This window comes from Aethalodelphis obliquidens, unplaced genomic scaffold, assembly GCF_003676395.1.
Source record: "Aethalodelphis obliquidens isolate GAN/ISIS:26980383/991018 unplaced genomic scaffold, ASM367639v1 scaffold42, whole genome shotgun sequence".
Lineage (NCBI taxonomy): Eukaryota > Metazoa > Chordata > Mammalia > Artiodactyla > Delphinidae > Aethalodelphis > Aethalodelphis obliquidens.
The window spans coordinates 10250958-10273718 of NW_020837986.1; the positions used below are offsets into that span (position 1 = coordinate 10250958).

At 47.3% G+C, this 22761-nt stretch overlaps 2 protein-coding genes and 1 pseudogene across 4 annotated transcripts; all 3 read left to right on the plus strand.

Annotated features, from left to right (window-relative positions):
- Window positions 1–658: 658 nt before the first annotated feature.
- Window positions 659–4356, plus strand: CUNH20orf173 (chromosome unknown C20orf173 homolog). Of its 2 annotated transcripts, none has more exons than XM_027078452.1 (4): window positions 659–1845; window positions 2076–2251; window positions 2332–2497; window positions 3891–4356. In XM_027078452.1, the coding sequence occupies exons 1-4, from the start codon at window positions 1201–1203 to the stop codon at window positions 4083–4085; spliced, it is 1182 nt and encodes a 393-aa protein (XP_026934253.1). In that variant the 5' UTR covers window positions 659–1200; the 3' UTR covers window positions 4086–4356. The 2 variants fall into 2 exon arrangements, with proteins under 2 accessions (XP_026934253.1, XP_026934254.1); XM_027078453.1 differs by having other exon boundaries at window positions 659–1767.
- Window positions 4357–4997: 641 nt separating this feature from the next.
- On the plus strand, window positions 4998–9278 carry LOC113605265 (frataxin, mitochondrial pseudogene; annotated as a pseudogene). The gene is made up of 2 exons (XR_003427131.1): window positions 4998–7708; window positions 7926–9278. The product of XR_003427131.1 is annotated as a frataxin, mitochondrial pseudogene (transcript).
- A 5970-nt stretch (window positions 9279–15248) lies between these two features.
- On the plus strand, window positions 15249–17701 carry LOC113605078 (CMP-N-acetylneuraminate-beta-galactosamide-alpha-2,3-sialyltransferase 2-like). Its single transcript, XM_027078077.1, has 3 exons — window positions 15249–16171; window positions 16491–16610; window positions 17124–17701. The coding sequence occupies exons 1-3, from the start codon at window positions 16064–16066 to the stop codon at window positions 17277–17279; spliced, it is 384 nt and encodes a 127-aa protein (XP_026933878.1). The 5' UTR covers window positions 15249–16063; the 3' UTR covers window positions 17280–17701.
- Window positions 17702–22761: the final 5060 nt, after the last annotated feature.

The following is a 22761-nucleotide window of genomic DNA, read 5'->3' on the forward strand; positions in this document are numbered from 1 at the left end:
AACCCGTCATGATCCTGGGTTAGGCAAATCATATGATACAAAGGCATGATCCACATAATAAATTGGACTCCACCAAGATTAAAGTTTCTGCACTTCAAATGACACCATTAAGAATTTGAAAATTCACCACCAAGGAAGTCCCTTACTCAGACTTTTTGGTGAATTTTTTTTAATCTATAAAATACCCAGTGCAGATTTTCACTAGTTATGATAACTGTTTTACTGTTCTCCTCCTATGGAAGAAAACATTTTGATTTAAAAGTAAAATTGCATGATTTCTGACCCTCCTTGTCTTCTGAAACCTTAAAAACAACTCAAAATTTTTCATTTTGTTTTTTAACATATTCCACAGGCCAAGATTGAATTAAGGGAGTGACACTGGAGATGAAGAAGGTGGTTTGGAGATAGAAACAAATAGATTAAAAATGATTGGGAGGGCTTCCCTGGTGCCGCAGTGGTTAAGAATCCGCCTGAGAATGCAGGGGACACGGGTTCGAGCCCTGGTCTGGGAAGATCCCACATGCCGTGGAGCAACTAAGCCTGTGCGCCACAACTACTGAGCCCGTGCTCTAGAGTCCGTGCTCTGCAATAAGAGAAGCCACCGCAATGAGAAGCCCGCACACCGCAAGGAAGAATAGCCCCGCTCGCCGCACTGAAGACCCAATGCAGCCAAAAATAAATAAATAAAATAAATAAATTTTAAAAAATGATTTGGAAATCATAGGAGAAGGAGGAGTCAAGGATAGCGCATGGGTTTCTGGCTTCCGCAACAGGCTGAATGGAGGAACATCTGTTGAGATAGAGAAGTCTTGGGAAGGGGTTGGTTTAAAGGGAGCATCATGAGTTCTGCCTCCGGCTTGCTCAGGGTGACAGGTCTCTGAGACATCTAAGCTGAGGTGCGACAGGCTGCTGGGTATGGGGTCTAGAGAAGAGAAGAGAGGCCTGAGCCGAAGATACATTATTGGAGAGGGGGCTTCACACATAAATAGTATCTACGGTTCCCTCTCCACTCTGTTCCTGTTTCCTGTAAATATTTATTACATGATTCTCAGTCTTAGGGATTCGGAGGTAAAGAAGACAGTCAAGGTCAGTCTCTATCCGCGTGCATCTTGCACTCAGTGCAGGCAGCTTGTGTGTAACAGACAGGCTAGGGTGGTGGCTTTGTGCCTAAAGTAGGGAGGTCACAATGTGTACTTTGTGATGAGAGCCATGATATACCCAGTGGCACTGAGGACCCCACTGAGAGCTCAGCCTTCCTCCTGCAGGGAGGATAGGGCACACACCATATGTTATCTCTCTGCTCTCACACCTCCCATCCCAGGCCCAGCCAGAGTCCCCTTTGGAGGGGAGCAAATGGATAGGGAAGTGGGAGATGAGGGGTTGGGAGGAGGTGTGGTGTGGAGGGCTGGGGAGCTGTGGAAGCCAACAAGACAGAGGGTTGGGGGGCTAACTGTGGCCTCAGTTCCTCACCCCTCCCAGTCCCAGGTAGAGGAGCCAGTCAGCTGCCTGCCACTGGAGCCTTTGCCTGGGCCAGACATGAAGTGCTGCTGGCAGATTTTTGTCCTGTGCATCTCCTTGATGCTCATCTTGTGGCTGATGGCCCCCTGCCTGGATCTGAAGCCGGAATCGGCACCCCACGAAAAATGGATGAAGGTGGTACCATGGCGTTGCAGCTGCCCTCCGTTCAAGTTCAGGAAATATGGCTGCCCATCCGGGACCCTCAACGACTCTGTCTGCCACCACACGGCCGGAGGGAACTGGTTTGATGTAGGTTACGAGAAGACGATGGGGCACCTCATGGGAGCAGCAGAGCCCACCAGTCCTGACGCTGTGCTCTCGTGGTCGGTCAGTGGTCAACACTGGGCCAGCCCATCCTGTCCTTCCCAGGCCCAGCCCACCTCCCACTTCCTGGCCCAAACTCCTGCCCTCGGCCCTGGCTTCGTGTGCCTCCTATCTTCACAGCCTCAACCCCTGACCTCCGGATGGAGGTCTCACCCACCTAGCTCTGCTTTCCTTCCACCGGGGGCCCATACCTGGATCTCAACCCCCAATCTCCTCCCTCCTGCTGTTTTCAGGGCATGAACTCAGCAAGCGAGCTGGGCAGAGTGTGGGAGAAGCTGTTCAAGGTGATTCCCAGGACCTTGGTGAGCCATTTTGATCTCTTCTGTGGAACTTGTGCATCGGTGGGGAACTCGAAGATCCTGTGGGCCGCCAGCCTCGGCAAGAGTGCCAATCACACCGCGGTCTCCAGGTGGGCACTGAGGAGGGGGCAGGGGACTGGACGTCCAGGCCTGCCCCCAGAGTTTTGTCAGTTTCTGCTTTCCTTCCCAGGATGAACCAGGTCCCTATTCAGGGCTTCGAGATGCTGGGGAACCAAACCACAGGACAGTCCGTCTCCCTCCGGAATGACAGGGACCAGGGTTCTTGGAGGCAGCTGGATCTGCTGCTCCTGAGGCTCTTTGTTCTGGCATGGACTTCAGATGCTCTGAGTGAAGAGGTGATGGTCTGGGAACCCAGACATTCTCAGTATGGGGGGTAAGGAGAGGTCACTGCAGGGGATGACAGAGGGGGCTCCAGGGAGACCCTCTGCTGGCTTATTGAGAGCACCTGCAGGACCTTTGCAGGTCTCAGGGGCTGCTGAAACTCCCCCACCTCCTACTTCTTCCTTAGATTTTGGAAGATGGTCCAGTTCCCTAGTAGAATGGAAGATAGAAAAGACCAGGTAAGGGGATGAGAGGCAGGAAGATGTAGCTTCGGGCTGCTGTGGGAAGGGCCCCAGGTTGTCCCTCTCCCCCTTCTTCCCCAGGTCCTGGTGATCAGCCCCACTTTCCTCAGGTACACCCAGGGCAACAGGCTGGATAAAAGGGTCAGTATCCATCCCAGGGGCTCGTGGCTCTGTTCTGTGCCTTGCACACCTGTGACCCAGTTAAAGATTCTTGTCCTTTCCTCACTTAAAACTTTTCCCTGCTATGCCTTCAGCATAGAGTTTAAAAGCTCCTGTCGGGCTTCCCTGGTGGCGCAGTGGTTGAGAATCTGCCTGCCGATGCAGGGGACACGGGTTCGAGCCCTGGTCTGGGAAGATCCCACATGCCGCAGAGCAACTAGGCCCATGAGCCACAACTACTGAGCCTGCGCATCTGGAGCCTGTGCTCCACAACGAGAGAGGCCACGATAGTGAGAGGCCCACGCACCGTGATGAAGAGTGGCCCCCACTTGCCACAACTAGAGAAAGCCCTCACACAGAAATGAAGACCCAACACAGCAAAAATAAATTAATTAATTAATGTCAGATGCAGGCTTGTGACATCCTCTGTCACATAGGGGAGGATGGAAGTCAGGCACCAGCAGACAAGCAAAGCTTTCACTTTGGCACTGGTGAGTGCAGTAGGTGCAATTCTAAGACGGCCTCTAGGATCACCATCCACTGCTGAATACACACCTTCCTCCAATGATTCAATCACACTAATTTAAGTGCTACTTTAAAAAAAAAAAAAGCTCCTGTCTGGCTTCCAAGACCTGGCATGGTCTGACCCCTCCCCCCTCCCCTCCTCTGTCCCAGGCTCACACCATGGGCTTCTCAGTGTTCCCCAAACACACCATCTGCTTCATGCCTTTTCAGACGCTGTTCCCTCTGCCTGGAATGCCCTCTTCTTGTCTCCCTAGGGAATCCTCTCTCTTCCTCCAATATGATGAGAATCAGCTAGCTGGTGCTGTCTTTTCTGGGCTCCGGGGTCCCTCTGTGTGTTCAGTGTCTGTCTCCTCTGGGGAAGGTGAGCTCCGTTCTCCTCCCAGCTCCAGGAGGCAGCCTGTCACCCTCGATGTTGAATGAGGGGAGGTGGGATGAGGACAGGATTCAGCCTGCTGACACACATCCCTCTCTCATCCACCAGGATGCCCACTTTGGATTTGGAGCAGAAAAGCAAGGAAGGTGGCCCCGTTACTGGGAGGATGTTAATCAGACCAATGGAGATTCTGTCCATACACAGCACAGAAGCAGAAATGGAAGTCAGCTAGAGTGGACAAGCTCACACCGTTCACATGGGACACCCTGCTGGGTAAAACAAGTCCTCGTCCTTTGGGCCTGAATGCAGGGGAGTCTTGGGGTTGCAGCAGCAGGAGCAGCAGGGCTCTGGGGACGTTCAGGGGTAAAGGGCAAGAGGAAATTGTATAGCAATCAGCCTGGTACTGAATAAAGTTCTGGCCTCATTCTTTTACCTGTGAAGACAGTGCCAGGTGAGGAAGGGCCAGACTTGACTTCCATGGCTCAGGGGGAATATTTACACTCATTTCTCTGCCTGGTTCCCCAGATCATGCAGGTGGTGTAAATTTAGAGCCAACCCTGTGCAAAGTGCAGGCCCAGACTGAGTCTTGGGGGAAGCACTTTTCCCATTGGACAAAAGAGATAAGCCTCCTTATTTCACCCTATGCTGGCGGGTGAATGTTTTTCTAGCCCAGCTTTTCGCTGAAGGTTCAGCTCTTTGAGGTTTCCAGGGCTTTGTAGGGGCCTCTGTTCCAATTCTCTGCCTCCCCTGGGATCAAGGTCCTCTGCCCACATGAGCATTAAACTCCTAAGTTCCTGGGTAGCCTCTTAGGCAGCTCAAGCGCTCCCCATGCTGTTTTTCAGTTCTCTTTTCATTTCTGGCATCTGGGGACTTCCTGTTTTCTTTTTAATTAATTAATTTTTAAATTTATTTTTATTTTTGGCTGCGTTGGGTCCTCTTTGCTGCACGCGGGCTTTCTCTTGTTGCGGGGAGTGGCGGCTACCCTTCATTGCGGTGCTCAGGCTTCTCATCGTGGTGGCTTCTCTTGTTGTGGAGCACGGGCACTAGGCACGCGGGCTTCAGTAGTTGTGGCACACAGGCTTCAGTAGTTGTGGCTCGCAGGCTCTAGAGCGCAGGTTCATTAGTTGTGGCGCGTGGGCTTAGTTGCTCCGCGGCATGTGGGATCTTCCCAGACCAGGGTTTGAACCCATGTCCCCTGCATTGGCAGGCAGATTCTTAACCACTGTGCCACCAGGGAAGTCCCACTTCCTGTTTTCTTTTTCCTCTGCTCTGCATTTAAAATAATTTTTATTAATATATATGTATATGCTTGCAAAATTACCAATTAACTCAGGAAAGATACACAAGACATTAGGAATGGTAGTTGCCTCTGGGGAAGAGACTGGGTAGGTGGGGAACAGATTCTTTCTTTTCACTTACTTTTTAATACCTTTTGGACTATGTACCACAGACCCCTATTATACATTCAAAAATAGGTACAATTTAAAAATTTTAATACTTTAAAAATTTTAATTTGACCAGCAGTCTGGATTTTTGTTGTAAAAGAGTTTTCAGGTTATCTTTTAATTTATTATTTTTCTAAATCTGGAGCCAAAACTAAGTCTTCACAGATCTCCTGCACTTCCATGAACTGGGTGAGTATGTGATAAGGCCAGTGAGTTCCATGGGCAGCAGCTCAGTGCATCATTCCTGTGGAAAACAGTTTGGCAGTTCATCAGAAAGTTAAACATAGAATTAGCATGTGAGCCAGCAATTCCACTCTTAGGTAGATACCCAAGGGAAATGAAAACATATGTCCACATGGAAACTTGAACACAAATGTCTATAGCAGTATTATTCACAATAGCCAAAAGGTGAAAACAACCCAAATGAATGGACAAACTATGGCGTGTCCATACAATGGAATATTATGCGGCCATTAAAAGGGACAAAGTATTAATACATGCTACAACTTGGAAGAACCTCAAAAACATGCTAAGCGAAAGAAGATGAAACAGGAGGGAAGGGGGCAGGGCACAACCTTTAAAAGAATGACTTAGCCGTTGAGGATATGACATAAACTGGTTAGAACAAACTAGGCCCAAGGTGGTGGAAAATTCAACTTCCAATGGACCTTGAGCCTCATTACACGCTCGTTGTGATACATCAGCATATGCTAAATGACACACCCACCAGCGTCAGGACAGTTCCGAGGGCAGCCTTAAGAGGCCAAAATGAGCGGCCGCAGATTGCGAGGAGCATGTGGACGCTTGGGCGCCGAGCGGCTGCCAGCCTCTTGCCCTGCTCGGCGCCCCCGGGCTCTGCCCAGGCCCGCGCCGTGGCCCCGCAGCCAACGAAAGACCCCCGGCTCTACGGCTGCCGGGGCCTGCGCACCGGGACCGCCGCGGCCAGCACACCCAGCCAGCCCAGTCCGAGCCTCTGCTGCCTCAACCAGATCCTGAATGTCAAAAAGCAGTGTGTCTGTTGGATGGATTTGAGGACAACAGGAACTCTGGGTGACGCTGGCCCTCTGGACGATACCACCTATGAAAGACTGGCCGAGGAGATGCTGGACTCCTTAGCAGAGCTCTTTGAAGACCTTGCAGACAAACCTTACACATTTGAAGGCTATGAGGTCTCCTTTGGGAGTGGTGTTTTAACAATTAATCTGGGTGGAGATCTAGGAACGTACGTGATCAACAAGCAGACCCCAAACAAGCAAATCTGGCTATCTTCACCATCCAGCGGCCCCAAGCATTACGACTGGACTGGGAGAAACTGGGTGTACTCCCACGACGGTGTGTCCCTCCACGAGCTGCTGGCCACAGAGCTGACCCAAGCCTTAAAAACCAAACTGGACTTATCTTCTCTGGCCTACTCTGGAAAAGGCACTTGCTGCCCAGCCTAATGCTAAAGACAGTGAAAGCTCTAAAGCCAAGACCCCAGCTTCCTTCTGCAGCTGAATGGCTAGTCTTCTCCATTCCTGCTTTTGAGGACAGTTGCATTATGTGTAACGGCTCTGTGAAAAGACCGTGTCGCCTCCTGCCCTGCCCCTGAGTTCAGATTTTTAATTTCTGTAGGTTTCTTTTGATTTATTGTCTGATTTCCTCCCTCACGTGATAGCCCGTATCTTTCATGTCTGTATGCCCATACCTTTAAAATATAACCTCACAACAGAGAAAAAGAAGAAGGACAAATTCCAGGAGGAGAAATGAATTGGCTTCACCATTCATTCTCTGAAAGACTTACTACAAAAACTGCATGAAGAGTGGCTGGCCAACCTTGCCATCCTGTCTCAAAATGAGACTCGTTAAAGGGAAGCCTAAAACATTCCTACTCCTCTTGAAAGTGTAAACACTTCTAAGCCCTTTAGTATTGAAGCATCAGTGGCAACTCGGGAACTCTGAAACCGAAGACCATTTTCTCTTTGTGCTTTGTGACTGCCAGGGTGTGGCCTGCATGGGGTGACACAGGGAGATGTGGTGCCGTGTCTTCCATATGTGCATATATATGTACACACACATTTACATGTGTGTGTACATATATATTTTTTAAATTTAAGGGTCAGTATAGAATAAGCTATGGCAACACTGGTCTGAGGATGCAGAAAATCTCCCAAAAGCCACCTCTGTAAGCTCATGGATATAGTACAATAAATGAGGCCATGGAGCTGAGGAGGTGCTTCGTAAACTGTGAAAGGCCACATAAATGAAAAGATGTTGGTTAGTGAAAGGAACCCTGGTCTTACAATTGGCCCAGCTCAAAAGTAGTTGTCTGTCTCTGGGCAACTTTCTCGAACTCCCTGGACCTCTGTTTCCCCGTGTTAACAGAGAGGGTTAAACTGGATAGAATATAGTCGATTCCCAATTTAGACATTTAGTGGTCCTGTCAGGCAACTTAACAGGCCAGCTTTAATTCCCTCTAGTAGAGGAGATGACAGTGAACAGGTTTTTTTTTTTTTTTTGGCTGTACGCGGGCCTCTCACTGTTGTGGCCCCTCCCGTTGTGGAGCACAGGTTCCGGACGCGCAGGCTCAGTGGCCATGACTCACGGGCCCAGCCGCTCCGCGGCATGTGGGATCCTCCCGGACCGGGGCACGAACCCGTGTCCCCTGCATCGGCAGGCGGACTCTCAACCACTGCGCCACCAGGGAAGCCCTGAACAGTTTTTTTTAAGCTATAGAGTAAGTATATGGTTTGGAGTTTTGTTCTACTTGAATTTCAGTTGAATTCATGTTCAAATAATCATCTTTTATTGTGCCATTACTGTGCTAAGCCTGGGCTGTAGGCTGAATGTTAAGGTGTTGATCCTAACCCCCAATCACAGCCCTTATAAGTGAGATTAGTGCCCTTATAAGAGAGACCCCAGAGAGCTCCCTCATCCCTTTCACCATGTGAGGACACAGCGAGAAGACAGCTGTCTATGAACCAGGAAGCAGGCCTTCACCAGACACCCAGTCTGCTGGGGCCTTGATCTTGGACTTCCCAGCCTCCAGAACTGTGAGAAATAAATTTCTATATATAAGCCAAAAAAAAAAAAAAAGCCAAAATAGAAATTTTGGTGGCCTAAATCCTGGAAATCCCGGACCCTTCCCCAAATAGTTTTAATAATCTTCCCAGTTGTTAGCCTATGAAATTACCCAGCCCATAAACACTAACCACCCCATATTTCAGGGCCAATCTCAAGGCTTTTGAGATGGATTGAGTTCTGTCTATGGAATGTGCATCTCCCAGGGCCTCTCGCCTTCTGTGATGGTCCATGGTCCACTCTATGGAGTGTGTATCTCTCTCAATAAATCTACTTCTTACTTATCACTTTGCCTCTCACTGAATTCCTTCTGTACTGAGACATAAAGAGCCTGAGCTTCATTAAGTCCTGAGATCAGGTGTGCAGTTTCAATTAAAAGGCAGTGGGTTTGAGGGAATTCCCTGGCAGTCCAGCGGTTAAGACTTGGTGCTTTCACTGCTGAGGGCCCGTGTTCAATCCCTGGCCGGGGAACTAAGATCCCACAAGCTGAGTGGCATGGTCAAAAAAAAAAAGACAGTGGGTTCAGGTCCCAACCTGAGTTTTGGATGGGTTCGAATCCCATCTGAGTTGTGAGGTTTCAAAGCCAGACACAAAAAGTCACATACCGTATGATTCATTTTGTGTGATATACCCACAATGGGCAAATTCAAAGAAACAGAAAGCAGATTCAGGCTTACCAGGGGTTGGGGGCAGGGAGAATAGTGAGTGATTATTTGATTGGTACAGTGTGTTTTTATGGGATGTTGAAAAAGTCTTGGAAGTAGAGAGAGTTGGTGGCTGCATAACACTGAATACACTACATGCCACAGAATCGTACACTTAAATGGTTTATTGTATGTTATGTGAATTTCACCTGAATAAAAAAAGCAGTTGCACAAAAATACATATGATATGATTATATCTATAACATTCAAAAACACAAATTAAATGATATATTGTTTAGTTATACATAGATGTGGTAAAAAGAAAAAGCCAAGGGAATGATAAACACAAAATTCCTAGTAGCATTAACATCTGGGTGGGGAAAAAGGAGCACCCAGTGTCTTCAATGGTATTAATGTTCTTTTTTTTGAATTTTTATTGGAGTATAGTTAATTTACAATGTTATGTTAGTTTCTGCTGTACAGCAAAGTGAATGTTATACATGTACATATATCCACTCTTTTTTAGATTCTTTTCCCATGTAGGTCATTACAGAGTATTGAGTAGAGGTCCCTGTGCTATACAGTAGGTCCTAATTAGTTATCTATTTTATATATAGTAGTGTGTATATGTCAACCCCAATCTCCCAATTTATCCCTCCCCTCCCCTTTCCCACCCTGGCATTAATGTTCTATTCATTAAGATAGGTACATGGGTGTTTGTTTTCTTGGTATAGTTCTTTTATATGTAGTTAATATTTAACAAAATTTAAAGACATAACACGGAAGGAAGTCCTATCATATGCTGCAACATGGATGAAACTTGATGATAGTTTGCGAAATGAAATAAACCAGACACAAAAAGATAAATATTGTATAATTCCTCTTTAGAGTAGTCAACTCCATAGGATCAGAAAATATAGTGATGGTTTCCAGGGGCTGAGGGAGGACGAAGGGGGAGTTATTGTTTAATGGGTATAGAGTTTCAGTTTTACAAGATGAAAAAGTTCTGAAGACGTTTCAAAACAATGCTGATATACTTAACACTAACTGAACGACACACTTAAAAATGATTTGGATGGTAGATTTTTACCACAATTAAAACATTATAGTAATTAGAATTTTAATTTTAGACATGTGGAAGAACTGCTGATGAGTTAAGATATGCATGAACTCACCAAAGAAAGTTGCATGCTAGGGTAATAGCTTTCTAGCTATAGTAGTATTGAGATATAATTCACATACCATAAAATTCATCCACTTAAAGTACTCAACTCAAGGTTTTTTAAAACTGTGTTTAGAATTGTTCATCCATCACTGCAATCCTGTATTGTATATTTGAATACAATACAGGATTGTATTGTGAGTAGATCTTGAAAGTTGTCACCACTTTAAGAAAAAATAATTTGTGACTTTGTGAGCTGATGAATGTTAAGTAAACTTATTGTGGTAATCATTTCATAATATAGACATATGTCAAATCTTTTTTTTTTTTGCGGTATGCGGGCCTCTCACTGTTGTGGCCTCTCCCGTTGTGGAGCACAGGCTCCGGATGCGCAGGCTCAGCGGCCATGGCTCACGGGCCCAGCCACTCCGTGGCATGTGGGATCTTCCCGGACCAGGGCACGAACCCATGTCCCCTGCATCGGCAGGCAGACTCTCAACCACTGCGCCACCAGAGAAGCCCTGTCAAATTATTTTTCTGTACCTACTGATTTTTTTTTTTTTTTGGCCACGCTGTGTGGCTTGTGGATCTTAGTTCCCTGACCAGGGATTACTCCCATGCCACCACAGTGTCCTAACTACTGGACTACCAGGAAATTCCCTGTACCTACTTATTAAGTGACTACAATGTCATATGACTATATAACTCAGTAAAACTGGAAAAAATGTCATTGAGAAAAAGAAAAGCAGGGATTTCCCTGGTAGTTCAGTGAGTAAGACTGCGCTCCCCAACGCAGGGGGCCTAAGTTCAATCCCTGGTCAGGCAATTAGATCCCACATGCATGCCACAACTAAGAATTCACATGCCACAACTAAGGAGCCTGCCTGCCACAACTAAAACATGGTGCAACATAAATAAATAAATAAATAAATTTAAAAGGCATTAAAAAAAGAAAAAGAAAAGCAGCATATATTCATATACAACAGAGTTTTTTTTATAGACAAGCATTGAGATTTTTTAAAGTAGCCTATTTTTTAAAATAAATTTATTTATTTTATTTATTTTATTTTTGGCTACATTGGGTCTTCGTTGCTGCACGCAGGCTTTCTCCAACTGCGGTGAGTGGGGCCTACTCTTCGTAGTGGTGTGCGGGCTTCTCATTGCTGTGGCTTCTCTTGTGGAGCACGAGCTCTAGGCTCATGGGCTTCAATAGTTGTGGCACATGTGCTCAGTAGTTGTGGCTTGTGGGCTCTAGAGTGCAGGCTCAGTAGTTGTGGCACATGGGCTTAGTTGCTCTGTGGCATGTGGGATCTTCCCGGACTAGGGCTCGAACCCGTGTCACCTGCATTGGCAGGCAGATTCTTAAGCACTGTGCCACCAGGGAAGCCCTAGCCTAATGTTTTTGACGGAAAATCAGGAAACTGTATTAAGAGACTAAAAAAACAGCCCGTTAGAATGGTTGATTTTGCAGAAAAATGTAACAACATCCTCTTTTGTCAAAAGCTTTATTATTTGATGAAACAAACTTAATTGGAATTTAAAATCCAATATATCTTAGAGAAATAGTCAGAAATCACCAGTTAGCCAGTTTGATCTTGTATTTTGCACAAGAACTGATATTGAGAGTAGACTAAGGATAAGGCAATTGTGGAAGTAGAGGTAGTGATACCGCATAGACTGGCTGGATGCTAAGCAAACCCATCTCTTATTCCTGAGGAAACATAAAACCGCATTCTCCAGGTTGTCTTGTAGTTGGGTATGGCAATGTAATTTATTTCTGTTCGTTGTATGTGTACAGATATCTTGTGTACTATTTCCATTCCTGGTGTAAATATTCTCCCACATACAATTCTCTTTCTCTTCCCCTACACCCTGTTGTGTGTTGGTACCCATGAAAATCTTGGAATCCTTATGTTGAAGATGACAGAGACTCAATTATTATCTTATTGGAGGTCTAAATACTTCATAGAATAGAGACACTACCCTATTCCTATCTATTTTTAACCTATATGAATAAGAAATACATTTCTATTTAGTTGAAAAAATACTAGCCATTTGTAACTAGCTATATATGGCAGAAAAAGACTCCTGCCATAATGCTTACTATCAATAAAAAGATGAGAGAAAAAAAAAAACCTAGAGAGAGAGAGATAGCCAAGCCAATATGCACTGTGATGAGAGAGAGAGAAAAACACTTCTTTCTGTTGGGAACAGATTCAAGATAGGCAGAGTGAGGATTCTGCCTCCCACTATGGAATCCAAAATGGGTCCAGTAGTTCTCCTTCCTACCCCATGGAGGCTAGAACATAGCATATGACCTATGAGGGTTCAATCAGGTGGTTATTTCATGAACTCTGAAACTTCACATCATGATCACAAAGTTTTCTCTATGGCTAGTGTGAACTGGGCAGGACGTCTGTATCTATTAGGTATTGCTTCATAATAAACTTCCCTTGAAACATAGTGACTTAAAACAACAATTAGTATTTATTGCAATTCTGTGGATCAACAGGGCAGTTTTTCTAATGATCTATGAGTTCACATATGTGGCTGTTGATAGCTGGTTGCTTAGTTGAGACAATGGTCTAAGATTATCTCACTTACATGTCTGGGCCTCATCTGGGATGGCTGGAGTTGCTAGGAGACTAGGCCTCTCTCTCCATGTAATCTTTCATCCCAGACTTCTTCATATGTTGGTGGAAGCATTACAAGTAAGAGGGGAAGCTGCAAAGCCTCTTAAGGCTGAGGTTATGAAGTCACATAGTGTCACTTCTGCAGCATTCCATTGGTCAGATCAAGTCATAAAATGACCCCAGATTCAATAAGTGGGGAAATAGATTCCTTTTCCTAATGGAAGGAGCTGAAAAGAATTTGTGGCCATATTTAAACTACCACAGTGTTCCACAGTGTCAAGGTTTCTGTTTTGGTAGCAAGAGTGGTGACATTCTAGGACAGCCATTCCTGGGATAGTCTTTGGCTACATCTTGTCTCCCTTGGTTATAGCCTGAGCTTGGTTCTCTAGCTTTCACATCTATTCTGTAAACTGCATGATATTTAACCAGTGAATTGTTTTTCTCCTTAAGTTTACCACAGTCTGGTTTCTGTTTTCTGAGACTAAGAATTCCAACTACTACAGTTAACAAGGATCAAAAAATCATACTCTTGCCAACAGGAACGACAGCTAGAAGATGATGGAACATGCCTTCAAGCTTTGGATCTTTTTTTTTTAAATCTAGAATCTTTTATACCCAGCCAAACTATCAATCAAGCCCAAGGACATTGTACTAGTTTCCTAGGGCTGCCGTAACAAATTACCACAAACTAGGTAGCTTAAAACGGAAATTTATTCTCTCACAGTTCTGGAGGTTAGTAGTCCAAAATTCAGGTTGATTTCCTCTGGAGATTCTGAGGCAGAATATGTTCCATGCCTCTCTCCTAGTTCTGGTGGTTGCTAACAACTCTTGCCATTTTTGGCTTGTAGACACATCAGTCTAACCTCTGCCTCCATCTTCACATGGCACTCTCCCCTGTGTCTTCTATTCCTAAATTTCCCTTATTTTATAAGGGTAACAGTCACTAGATTAGGGCCCATCCTAATCCAGTATGAGCTCACTTTAACCTGCAAAGACCCTATTTCCAAATAAGGTCACATTCACAGGTACCAGGGGTCAGGAGTTGAATCTGTTTTTTGGAGGAGGACACAATTCTACCCACTATAGGCAGAATAATGACTTTTCCAGACATAAAAAGATTCAGAAATTTCATTTCCTATATAGTATTTCCTAGGAAAGTTTAATGAACAATAAAAGGAAAGTAGTCCTAGTTTACTACTAGATTTTATAGGAAACAATACTTACGTAGTTGCAATATTGTAAACATTGGTAACAGATATTCGACTTTCAGAATCAGCCTATAGTCCCCTGCCATTCAATATGGTGGATGAGCAAGTGAAACATATCTAGTGCAAGTGAGGAATTGAAATTTTAATTTAATTTAATTTAATCTAAAATTTAAGATGGAAACAATTCAGTTTTTGGAAAACTTTAAAAAATATATTTATTGATTTATTTGGCTGCACTGGGTCTTAGTTGTGGCATGTGGGATCTTTGTTGCCATGTGTGGGATCTTTAGTTGCGGCATGTGGGATCTAGTTTCCTGACAAGGGATTGAACCTGGGGCCCCCTGCATTGGGATCACGGAGTCTTAACAACTGGACCACCAGGAAAGTCCCAGAAAACTTCTAAGTATACTTGTTATAACTGGGACATGTAAATCTACTTTTTATTTTATTTATTATTATTATTATTATTTTTTGTGGTACGTGGGCCTCTCACTGTGGCCTCTCCCGTTGCGGAGCACAGGCTCTGGATGCGCAGGCTCAACGGCCATGGCTCATGGGCCCAGCCGCTCTGCGGTATGTGGGATCTTCCCGGACCGGGGCATGAACCCCTGTCCCCTGCATTGGCAGGCGGACCCTCAACCACTGCACCACCAGGGAAGCCCTGAACTCTGATATTTTATGGAAGAAATTTTCATGTATTTTCGTTGGTAACAACCTCAAAAAAAAAGAAAAGAAAAGAAAAAAGAAATCCAACCCTGAGAGGTTTCAAGGGTTGACTACACCAAATACTCACTTTTGTCGGAATGGTAAATTCTCTCTGACCCAGGAGGTTCCAAGTGGCCCCTTCTTTCCCCTCTGGGTCTCCTGCTCATCCACATCAGACCTGGCACACAGCCACTCCCTCCTCACCCTCCTGTCCCCTTGAGGCTTAAATCCACATCTCCCTTGTCAGCCAGGCTCTGGGCTGGATGCCAAAGTGGGGGTGAGGCTTGCCAAGACGCCTGCGCAGAGGCGGTCACAGTGTGTTCTCTTGTGATGAGACCCCTGGTGTAACTGGGCTGGTATGAAAGACCTCGCTGGCCAACAGTCTCCTCTGGGGGACCACAGGACACAATTGCCACCTCTTCCATCCTTTCAGCCTCCAGCCCAGGCCTGGGCAGAGTTCCTTCTAGTGGTTAGCAGGTGGCTGGGGAGGCAAGAGGTAAGGTGTTGGGAGGGGGTGCGGTGTGAAGGGTTGGGGGAGGAACGGAAGCTACCAGGACAGGGGGTGCTGGGGTTGTCTGATGACCCCAGCCCTTCCTCCTTCCTAGCTCTTGGTGTCAGAGCCAATCTACTGCCTGCTAGGGCACCATCGTCTGGGCCAGAGATGAGGGTTCGATACCTGAAGCTGGGTCTAGTAGCTGTCTGTCTGCTTACATGTGGCTGGTGGCCTCCCTTCTGGACCAGGAGTCCAGCCAGAATGACTCTCAGGAGAAGCCCAGGATCCGCTAAAGGACCTGCCACTGCCCCAGGGACTCTAAGAAAGTGTATCTGTTCATCTGGGGCCCACGGAGTGCTCTACCTGCCTCCACATTCCGGGAGAGTCTGTTTGGTTTGACGAACGCTTTGAAATGCACATTGAGCCCCTGATGAGGTCAGAAGCACCCATGTCCTCTGATGCTTTGCTATTGTGGTTGGTCAGTGCACAATCTCGGTCTCTGTCCAGTCCCCATGCCCAACCCCAGGCCCCGGCCATCTCTCCTTTCAAGGCCTCAGGCTCTAACCTTCTTCTACAGATGGTTGGGAGCCTAGGGTAACCCCCTAAATTTCTTCCTGTGGTCCTATGAACTTTAGGATATCAAGTCAGAGAAGGAGTTTGGGAATCAAAACCAGCAGTCAATTAAAGAACCTTTCACACACCCACTGGACCGTGTGGGGTGCCAGACCTGTGCAGTGGTTGGAAACTCAAAAGTTCCTACGGGGCTCTGGCCTCGGCTTCAAGATTGACCAACATGATATGGTCCTCAGGTGGGTGCAGGGTAAAAGGTGGAGACTAGGAAAGTCAGGCCAAATCCTCCTCTTCCCTCAGATGTCCATCCTGCCCTCCTTTCCAGGCCCCTGTCCAAGGCTTTGAGACAGACGTGGGGAACATGACCACTGTGCACATTACATATCCCGAGATAGACAGCCCTCAGGATCCTGGCACCCAGCTGCTGCTGCTTCCTCTGAATTCATCTGGTCTGAAATGGGTTATGGAGGTACTGCAGAAAGAGGGCATCACGAGGAAGCCAAAAAATCCTGGGCATGGTGGGGTGCGGCATTGTAAGGGGTGACAGTGGGAACTCCAGAGAGACCCTTGCTAGATATCAGGGCACCGCTCTAAGCTTGGGGGCTGCTGTGTCAAATGACTCTGAAACTCCCCCACCCCCAATCATTTTTTAGTCCAGGTCCCTGGTAGAAGTAAAGAGAGCAAAGACAAGGTGAGGGACCAGGAGGGAAAAGGGGAAGGAGTAAAATGATGTGGCTTGGGCAGCCACTGGACAGACCTCAGGTCACCACGCTCCTCTGTTTCCCCAGGTCTCAGTGATCAGCCTCAGCTTCCTCCAGTATGTCCAGCAGAGATGGCTGGGAAAAAACGATCACTTTCCATCCTTGAGGTTCATAGCTCTGTTGTACGCCTTGCACGCCTGTGACCAGGTAAGACACCGTCTGCAACTCACAGAATTTCATCCCTCTGCCACTAAAAATGTCCGTTTTCCCAGGGACTTCACATTAAGTCTAAATCTTTCTGTCTGGTTTTCAAGACCCTGCATGGTCTGACCCCTCCCCCCACCCTTCCTCTCTCCCAGGCTCACACCATGGGCTTCTCAGCGTTCCCCAAACACACCATCTGACTCATGCCTTTTCACACGATGCTCCCTCTACTTGGAATGCCTTCCCCTTGTCTCCCCGAGGAATGCTCTCTTCCTCCAATATGATGAGAATCAGCTAGCTGGTGCTGTCTTTTCTGGGCTCTGGGGTCCCTCTGTGTGTTCAGAGTTTGTCTCCCCTGGGGAAGGTGAGCTCCGTTCTCCTCCCAGCTCCGGGAGGCGGCCTGTCACCCTTGATGTTAAGTGAGTGTTTGCTGAAGGAATGGTTGGGGGGCATGGAAGCAGGGCAGGATCCAGCCTGCTGCCCCACAGCCCTCTCCTGTCTTACCCCATCTTCCAGGTATCCTTATTTGGTTTGCGGACAGACCGGCTCAGCAGGTGGTCCCATTACTGGGATGAAGAATATTGGTTCAAGAGCAACATGCACAGTTTTAAAGAAGAGCAACAGATCATTCTTAAGCTGCAGTGTGAGGGGAAGGTTGTTATTTACAACTGAGATGGTCCTCAGCCTATTCAGCCCACTGGAGGCCCCAGGAGGCTGACAGGTAGTCAAGGGGACCTTGGAGTGTCAGAGAGGGACTGGGGTTTCAAACACACCCTGGATGAAGGTCACTCTGCTACTGAATAAAACCCTACATTGTGGCATTAAACGGCTACATCCTCTTCTAGATTCTCAACAGAGAACATTTCATTGTTACTCATATATATATTTACCTGACCAAAAAATAAAATTAAACGAAAAAGAGGAAAAAGCAAACCCTAAAGTTGAAAACACATCAAATGGACCTAACTGTATATCAGATTGATAACATAACCACCAGGGAAAGAAGTAGTTCAAGTTCCTTTAGAATTCAATATACTGTGTATTCTCTGTAGGATAGATTCTGTGGACAAAAAGAACCACAAAGAAATTTTCAACTTCACTCAGTAGATTTATTATAATATTGTAACTTATTATAATATTTATAATATTATAAACTATATAATAAATATCACAGAATGAAATAAATAATTATATTAATATTATTAGGAACCAAATACAAAATAAGACAGGTATAATAAAAACCCTGTGACATTAAATTCAAACTGCAAATATCATTATGAACTCAATTTTTATGTTATTTTTATTGTGGTAAATTATACATAAAATTTGCCATTTGAAGGTGTACGGTTCAGTGGCATTAAGTATACTCACATTGTTGTGCAACCATCACCATCTTGAACTCACAATTTTCAAAACACATTTTCTGCTAGTCTAAAAACCGTAACATCCCAGAGGCAATGATCAACTCTGGAATGCAGATTTCATTTTCTAAATATTTTTTTCCACCAAAAGATGCCAGGTCTGAACAAGAAAAGTACAAGGAAAACCTGGACATCAAATTTGGGACAATTTGAGCATCAAAAATAGCAACTGATGGGCTTCCCTGGTGGCGCAGTGGTTGAGAGTCCGCCTGCCGATGCAGGGGACGCCGGTTTGTGCCCCGGTCCGGGAAGATCCCACATGCCGCGGAGCGGCTGGGCCCGTGAGCCATGGGCGCTGGGCCTGCGCGTCCGGAGCCTGTGCTCTGCAACGGGAGAGGCCACAGCAGTGAGAGGCCCGTGTACCGCAAAAAAAAAAAAAAAAAGCAACTGTCATGAATGAATCACAGTGAATATATAAAAATCCTTGGGTCCATAATGATACTCAAAGAGAAATAAAAACAATCGTTGGAGAAGACTATTATATCAAACGAGGGCAGAGGGCAAGCATTTATCTTGCCTTCTTGGTAGAAACAGTAGTTCAAGGTAAGCAAAGAGCCTTAGTTAATGAGGGTTTTCAGTTGCTGGGTATCCAAAACAATTCCACTACATTTTTACTTTGGCTGCCCGACAAACACACATAACCTAACAAAATGTAAATATCCCTGGTACAGCTGAGAGCACGTTTACCCGCCTCCCTAAGGGCACTGAGATGCCGGGTGTCTGGCTCAGAACCAGAGTCCAAGAATCCCCAAAGGTGTGGGCAATGCAGCTACCTATCACCATCTTGTTCCAGATGCTGGGCCCATATGGCATTATATAAACACTATTTAGAGGACCAAAGTTACCCTCTACGAAAATAGAGTTTAAAAAATTGGAAAGGGGTTAAAAAAGAATGGGGTGGTGGGACTTTTTTGGCTTTCTAGTGGTTAGGACTCCGTGCTTCCACTGCAGGGGGCGTGGGCTCGATCCCTGGTTGGGGAACTAAGATCCCTCATGCTGCGTGGCGTGGCCAAAAAAAAAAAAAAAAAAAAGGAATGGGGGGGGGAACTTCCTCCCTTTATTTTTTTTTTTTTTTTTTTTTTTTGGTGGTAGGCGGGCCTCTCACTGTTGTGGCCTCTCCCGTTGCGGAGCACAGGCTCCGGACGCGCAAGCTCAGTGGCCGTGGCTCACGGGCCCAGCTGCTCCGTGGCATGTGGGATCTTCCCGGACCGGGGCACGAACCCACGTCCCCTGCATCAGCAGGCGGACTCTCAACCACTGCGCCACCAGGGAAGCCCCTGCCTTCTATTCTGTTTAATTTTTAACTATGTGCATGCAATTGTTTCATTTTAAATAAATGAAAATCTGGGGAGTTCCCTGGCAGTCTAGTGGTTTGGGACTCAGCGCTTTCACTGAGAGCCCTGGGTTCGATCCCTGGTCAGGGAACTAAGATCCCTGCAAGCCTAAATGTGGCCTAAAAACAAAGCAAAACAAAAATACCTACCCGCCCCCCAAGTTTGGTTGGATAGAAATTTGCTTTTAAGCACATCACAAAGTTTTCTCGTAGGCTCTTTTCTCAAGAGGGGCCAAAAGGCTCTTCCTTTCCCCTGTCTGCCTCGTGCTTAACAAGCCTGCATCGGGAATGGCTGGCATCCCTCTCAGAGATGCACCATACTAGCCTTGGCATGTAGTCTTGCCCTTTTCATTCCTGTCCCCATCATACTTGGTTTCTAAGCCCTCTCTCACCAGCTGGACCTTGGGCTGAATGCCAAGGTGAAGGCGATCTTACCTGCAAAGCCTACATTCAGGAACTCACAATGTGACTTGTGTGGTGGGGTCCCTGATACAAGTGGGCTGGCAGGAAGGACTCCATTGGGCATCAACCCCTTCTCCTCCAGGGAGGCCACAGGACACACCAAAAGGCACTTCTCCCCTCCCTCCCCTCATCCTCCAGCACAGCACCCTGTAGGGCTTAGCAGGTGGCTGGGGAGGTGAGGGGTGAAGTGCTATAAGGAGATGTGGTGAGGAGGGTTGAGGAAGTGATGGAGGCCACCAGGGCAGTGGGATGTTGGTGGAGGCTGTGACCACAGCTTCTTATTTTTTTGGGAGCCTGCTGTCCGAGTCAGCCTGCCACTTGCCCTGTGAGTTGCCCCACGGGACAGGAATGAAAGCTTAATGGTGGGTTTGAGGCTGGTGGGTTGCCTTGACACTCACCTGTGGCTGATGCTTCTGTTCTCAGAGCGGTCTCACCTGACCAGGCTAGCTGGTACAACTCCAAGAGCTGCCATTGCTCCCGAGACCCGCAGGTGCAGCCCTTGACGCCGTGCACCCAGTGTAACCAATCGGCTCGACAAACACTTTGAAAGGGCCCTCAAGCCCTCTCTTCCTCCAAGATGTTCTGTGACACTTTCCCTGGCCTCATTACAAGTGGCCAGTGAGTCTCTTCCCAGCACCCAGGTCATGCTGTGCGTGTTTCTTTACGTCCAGGGTCTGTCTCCCCTGGAGACGAGCTCCTCCTTTCAGTGTGTGTCATGGAGCTTTGTGACACATAGATTTGATGAGTATTTGTCAGATGAATGAAAAGCTGGATTAGGAGCAGGGGGCAGCAACCAGTGCATCTGACCTCATCCACAGGGTTTCTCTATTTGCAGTCGGGTGGACAAGCTGAAGAGATGACCCCTTATGCAGGGAAGAGAGTTATAGCTTAAGGCTCCAGCATGACTTGCCGAGCACTACGCAAGAGCAGAAGGTAAGGGAATTAGCCAGCTCGGATGTGAGCCTACTCTTGGCCAGCAACAAGCCTGAGACTCTTGGTAGGGTTGGAATATGCAGACACAGGAGAGGTAATGACAGGAAACCAAGACAGGAGGTGCAGGAGCGATGTATGGGTTACCAGGCACTGAAAAAAAGCCTTCCCTGATTCCCTTACCCCACAAGTAGTAGTAATTAAGGAAGGACTAAACTTGAATTCTAATTCTTACCGCTTTCTGCCTCCACACAAATGACCATGAGCTGGGAACAGCGAGCACCCGCTCTCAGATGGCCACGTCACAGCCTTTGCTCACCTCTCTCCTCTGACCCCTGACCTGTTCAACTTCTTGCCTCCAAGCCCTTCCACCTGTGCCAAGCTTCAGGCCCTATGAAGGCATTTAAAGAGCTGGGGGCATTAATGACAAAGGACTAAGAAGAAAGAGGTCATAATGTCCACTCCGTGACGGGCTACTGATGTGAGTCAGGTGAGCAACAGCAGGGCCGGGAGCACAGTCCTTTCTTCTCCGGAGAAGCCTCGCTCCTTGCCTTCGCCTCCGTCAGGGTCTAGGCAAACCCTGGTCTCAGGAGAGCAGGGGAGTAAACTGCAGGGCCGCAGAACCTAGAGACCCCTTGTTCTCGTTCTTCCTTCTCCCTTGCCTCCTTTCTCGGTGTGGTGAGCGGAGCGAAGCCTGAACGCCAGGACTGCGCAGAGGGATCTCCTGGCTCGGGGCACACTGGTGGTCCCCGCTCCTTGCCCCTCCCTGCCTCTGTTCACCACTCCCCCGGCTCTTCAGGACTCAGCGTTTTCATATTGCTCAGTTGATCCCTTCCTCAGCCCCGGGAGCAAGTGCGAGTAGGTGGTTCATGGGACAGGAGGTAGGAGGTGCAGTACTGCAGGGGGAACTGCTAAAGGCATCATCTGTCCTAAGATCGAACAACTGAACCAACTCACTGCCCAAGGGACCTGTCCCATGGCTGAGATGAGGCCTGCATGTGAAGTCTCGGGCTGGAGGATGCCTTGCTGCTTTTGTGGGTGGGGTCTCCCCACCTCCACAGGTACTTCTGGAAGTTCTGCTGCTGGCCCCAGAGCATCTACATAGCCTGCCTGCATCAGCAGGGTGTCTACCTGGTTTGCCTAGCACTCCCGATGGGCCCTGCAGCTCCTGATGGAGTTAGAGACCACCCTGCTAGTCCCCGGGCGGGAAGCAGATGAGAAAAGGTATTAGGTTGCAATGTGGTGATTGTCGCTCTAACATGCAAAGCATGGAGGCTCTTTGAGCGAGCAAGGTGTCATACCCACCAGACCCAGCGCTCCCTGGGAACGAGAACGTTGCCCAGACTCTGACTCTGACTCTGAGTCAGCCTCTGACTCTGGCTCTCGCCCCCTTCTGTTCTCAGGACTTTGGGGCCTGTAGCAGCCTCTATCAAAGCAGGAAAGAAGGCTGGAGGGAGGGGGAGGATTTGTGGATGGAGAAGACCTGCGTGCTCAGCTCTGACCTCCTTTCCCCCAGGTTCTGGAGATCAATCACACCACCCTCTGCTGTATCCGTGAGAACTGGCGGGATGGTCAGAGACAGTGCCCATCCGCTGGATTCACTGCTCTGGTTATGGCCTGTTGCATGTGACAAAGAGAAGGAAATGGAGCTCTGGCCTGATGCCTTGGGGCAAGGTTGGGTCCTGGCTGGAAGACCCATATTCTTTCCTTCGTGCTTCTCCAATTCAGGTCTCTCTCTTTGGGTTTGGAGCTGATAAGAAGAGCAGTTGGCTCTGTTACTGGTGGGACCCTCCAAACAGCTGATCCTACTATTGGTCAAAGAAAGTGTATTTTAGGAAGTTGGAGCAGAAAATCATCCACAAGCTAAGAATGTGAGAGCAAGACTGTAGTCTACACTTGAAGACTAACCCTGACCAATATCTGGTGGGGAGGGGAGGCCTTAGCCTGAGGTCTAGAGTGAGGGTGAGGGACTACTAAGGGTTGGACGGGGAGTGAGGAGCAGATATAG

What these genes read in the sequence shown, in the direction of transcription:
- CUNH20orf173 (XM_027078452.1), top strand. Translation starts at nt 1,201, where the DNA reads ATGAGAGCCATGATATACCCAGTGGCACTGAGGACCCCACTGAGAGCT. An exon ending in ACGCTGTGCTCTCGTGGTCG is followed by an intron (nt 1,846 to 2,075) that starts GTCAGTGGTCAA and finishes TGCTGTTTTCAG; the next exon opens with GGCATGAACTCAGCAAGCGA. An exon ending in AATCACACCGCGGTCTCCAG is followed by an intron (nt 2,252 to 2,331) that starts GTGGGCACTGAG and finishes TTTCCTTCCCAG; the next exon opens with GATGAACCAGGTCCCTATTC.
- LOC113605078 (XM_027078077.1), top strand. Translation starts at nt 16,064, where the DNA reads ATGACCACTGTGCACATTACATATCCCGAGATAGACAGCCCTCAGGAT. An exon ending in GTCTGAAATGGGTTATGGAG is followed by an intron (nt 16,172 to 16,490) that starts GTACTGCAGAAA and finishes CTGTTTCCCCAG; the next exon opens with GTCTCAGTGATCAGCCTCAG. An exon ending in CCTTGCACGCCTGTGACCAG is followed by an intron (nt 16,611 to 17,123) that starts GTAAGACACCGT and finishes CCCATCTTCCAG; the next exon opens with GTATCCTTATTTGGTTTGCG.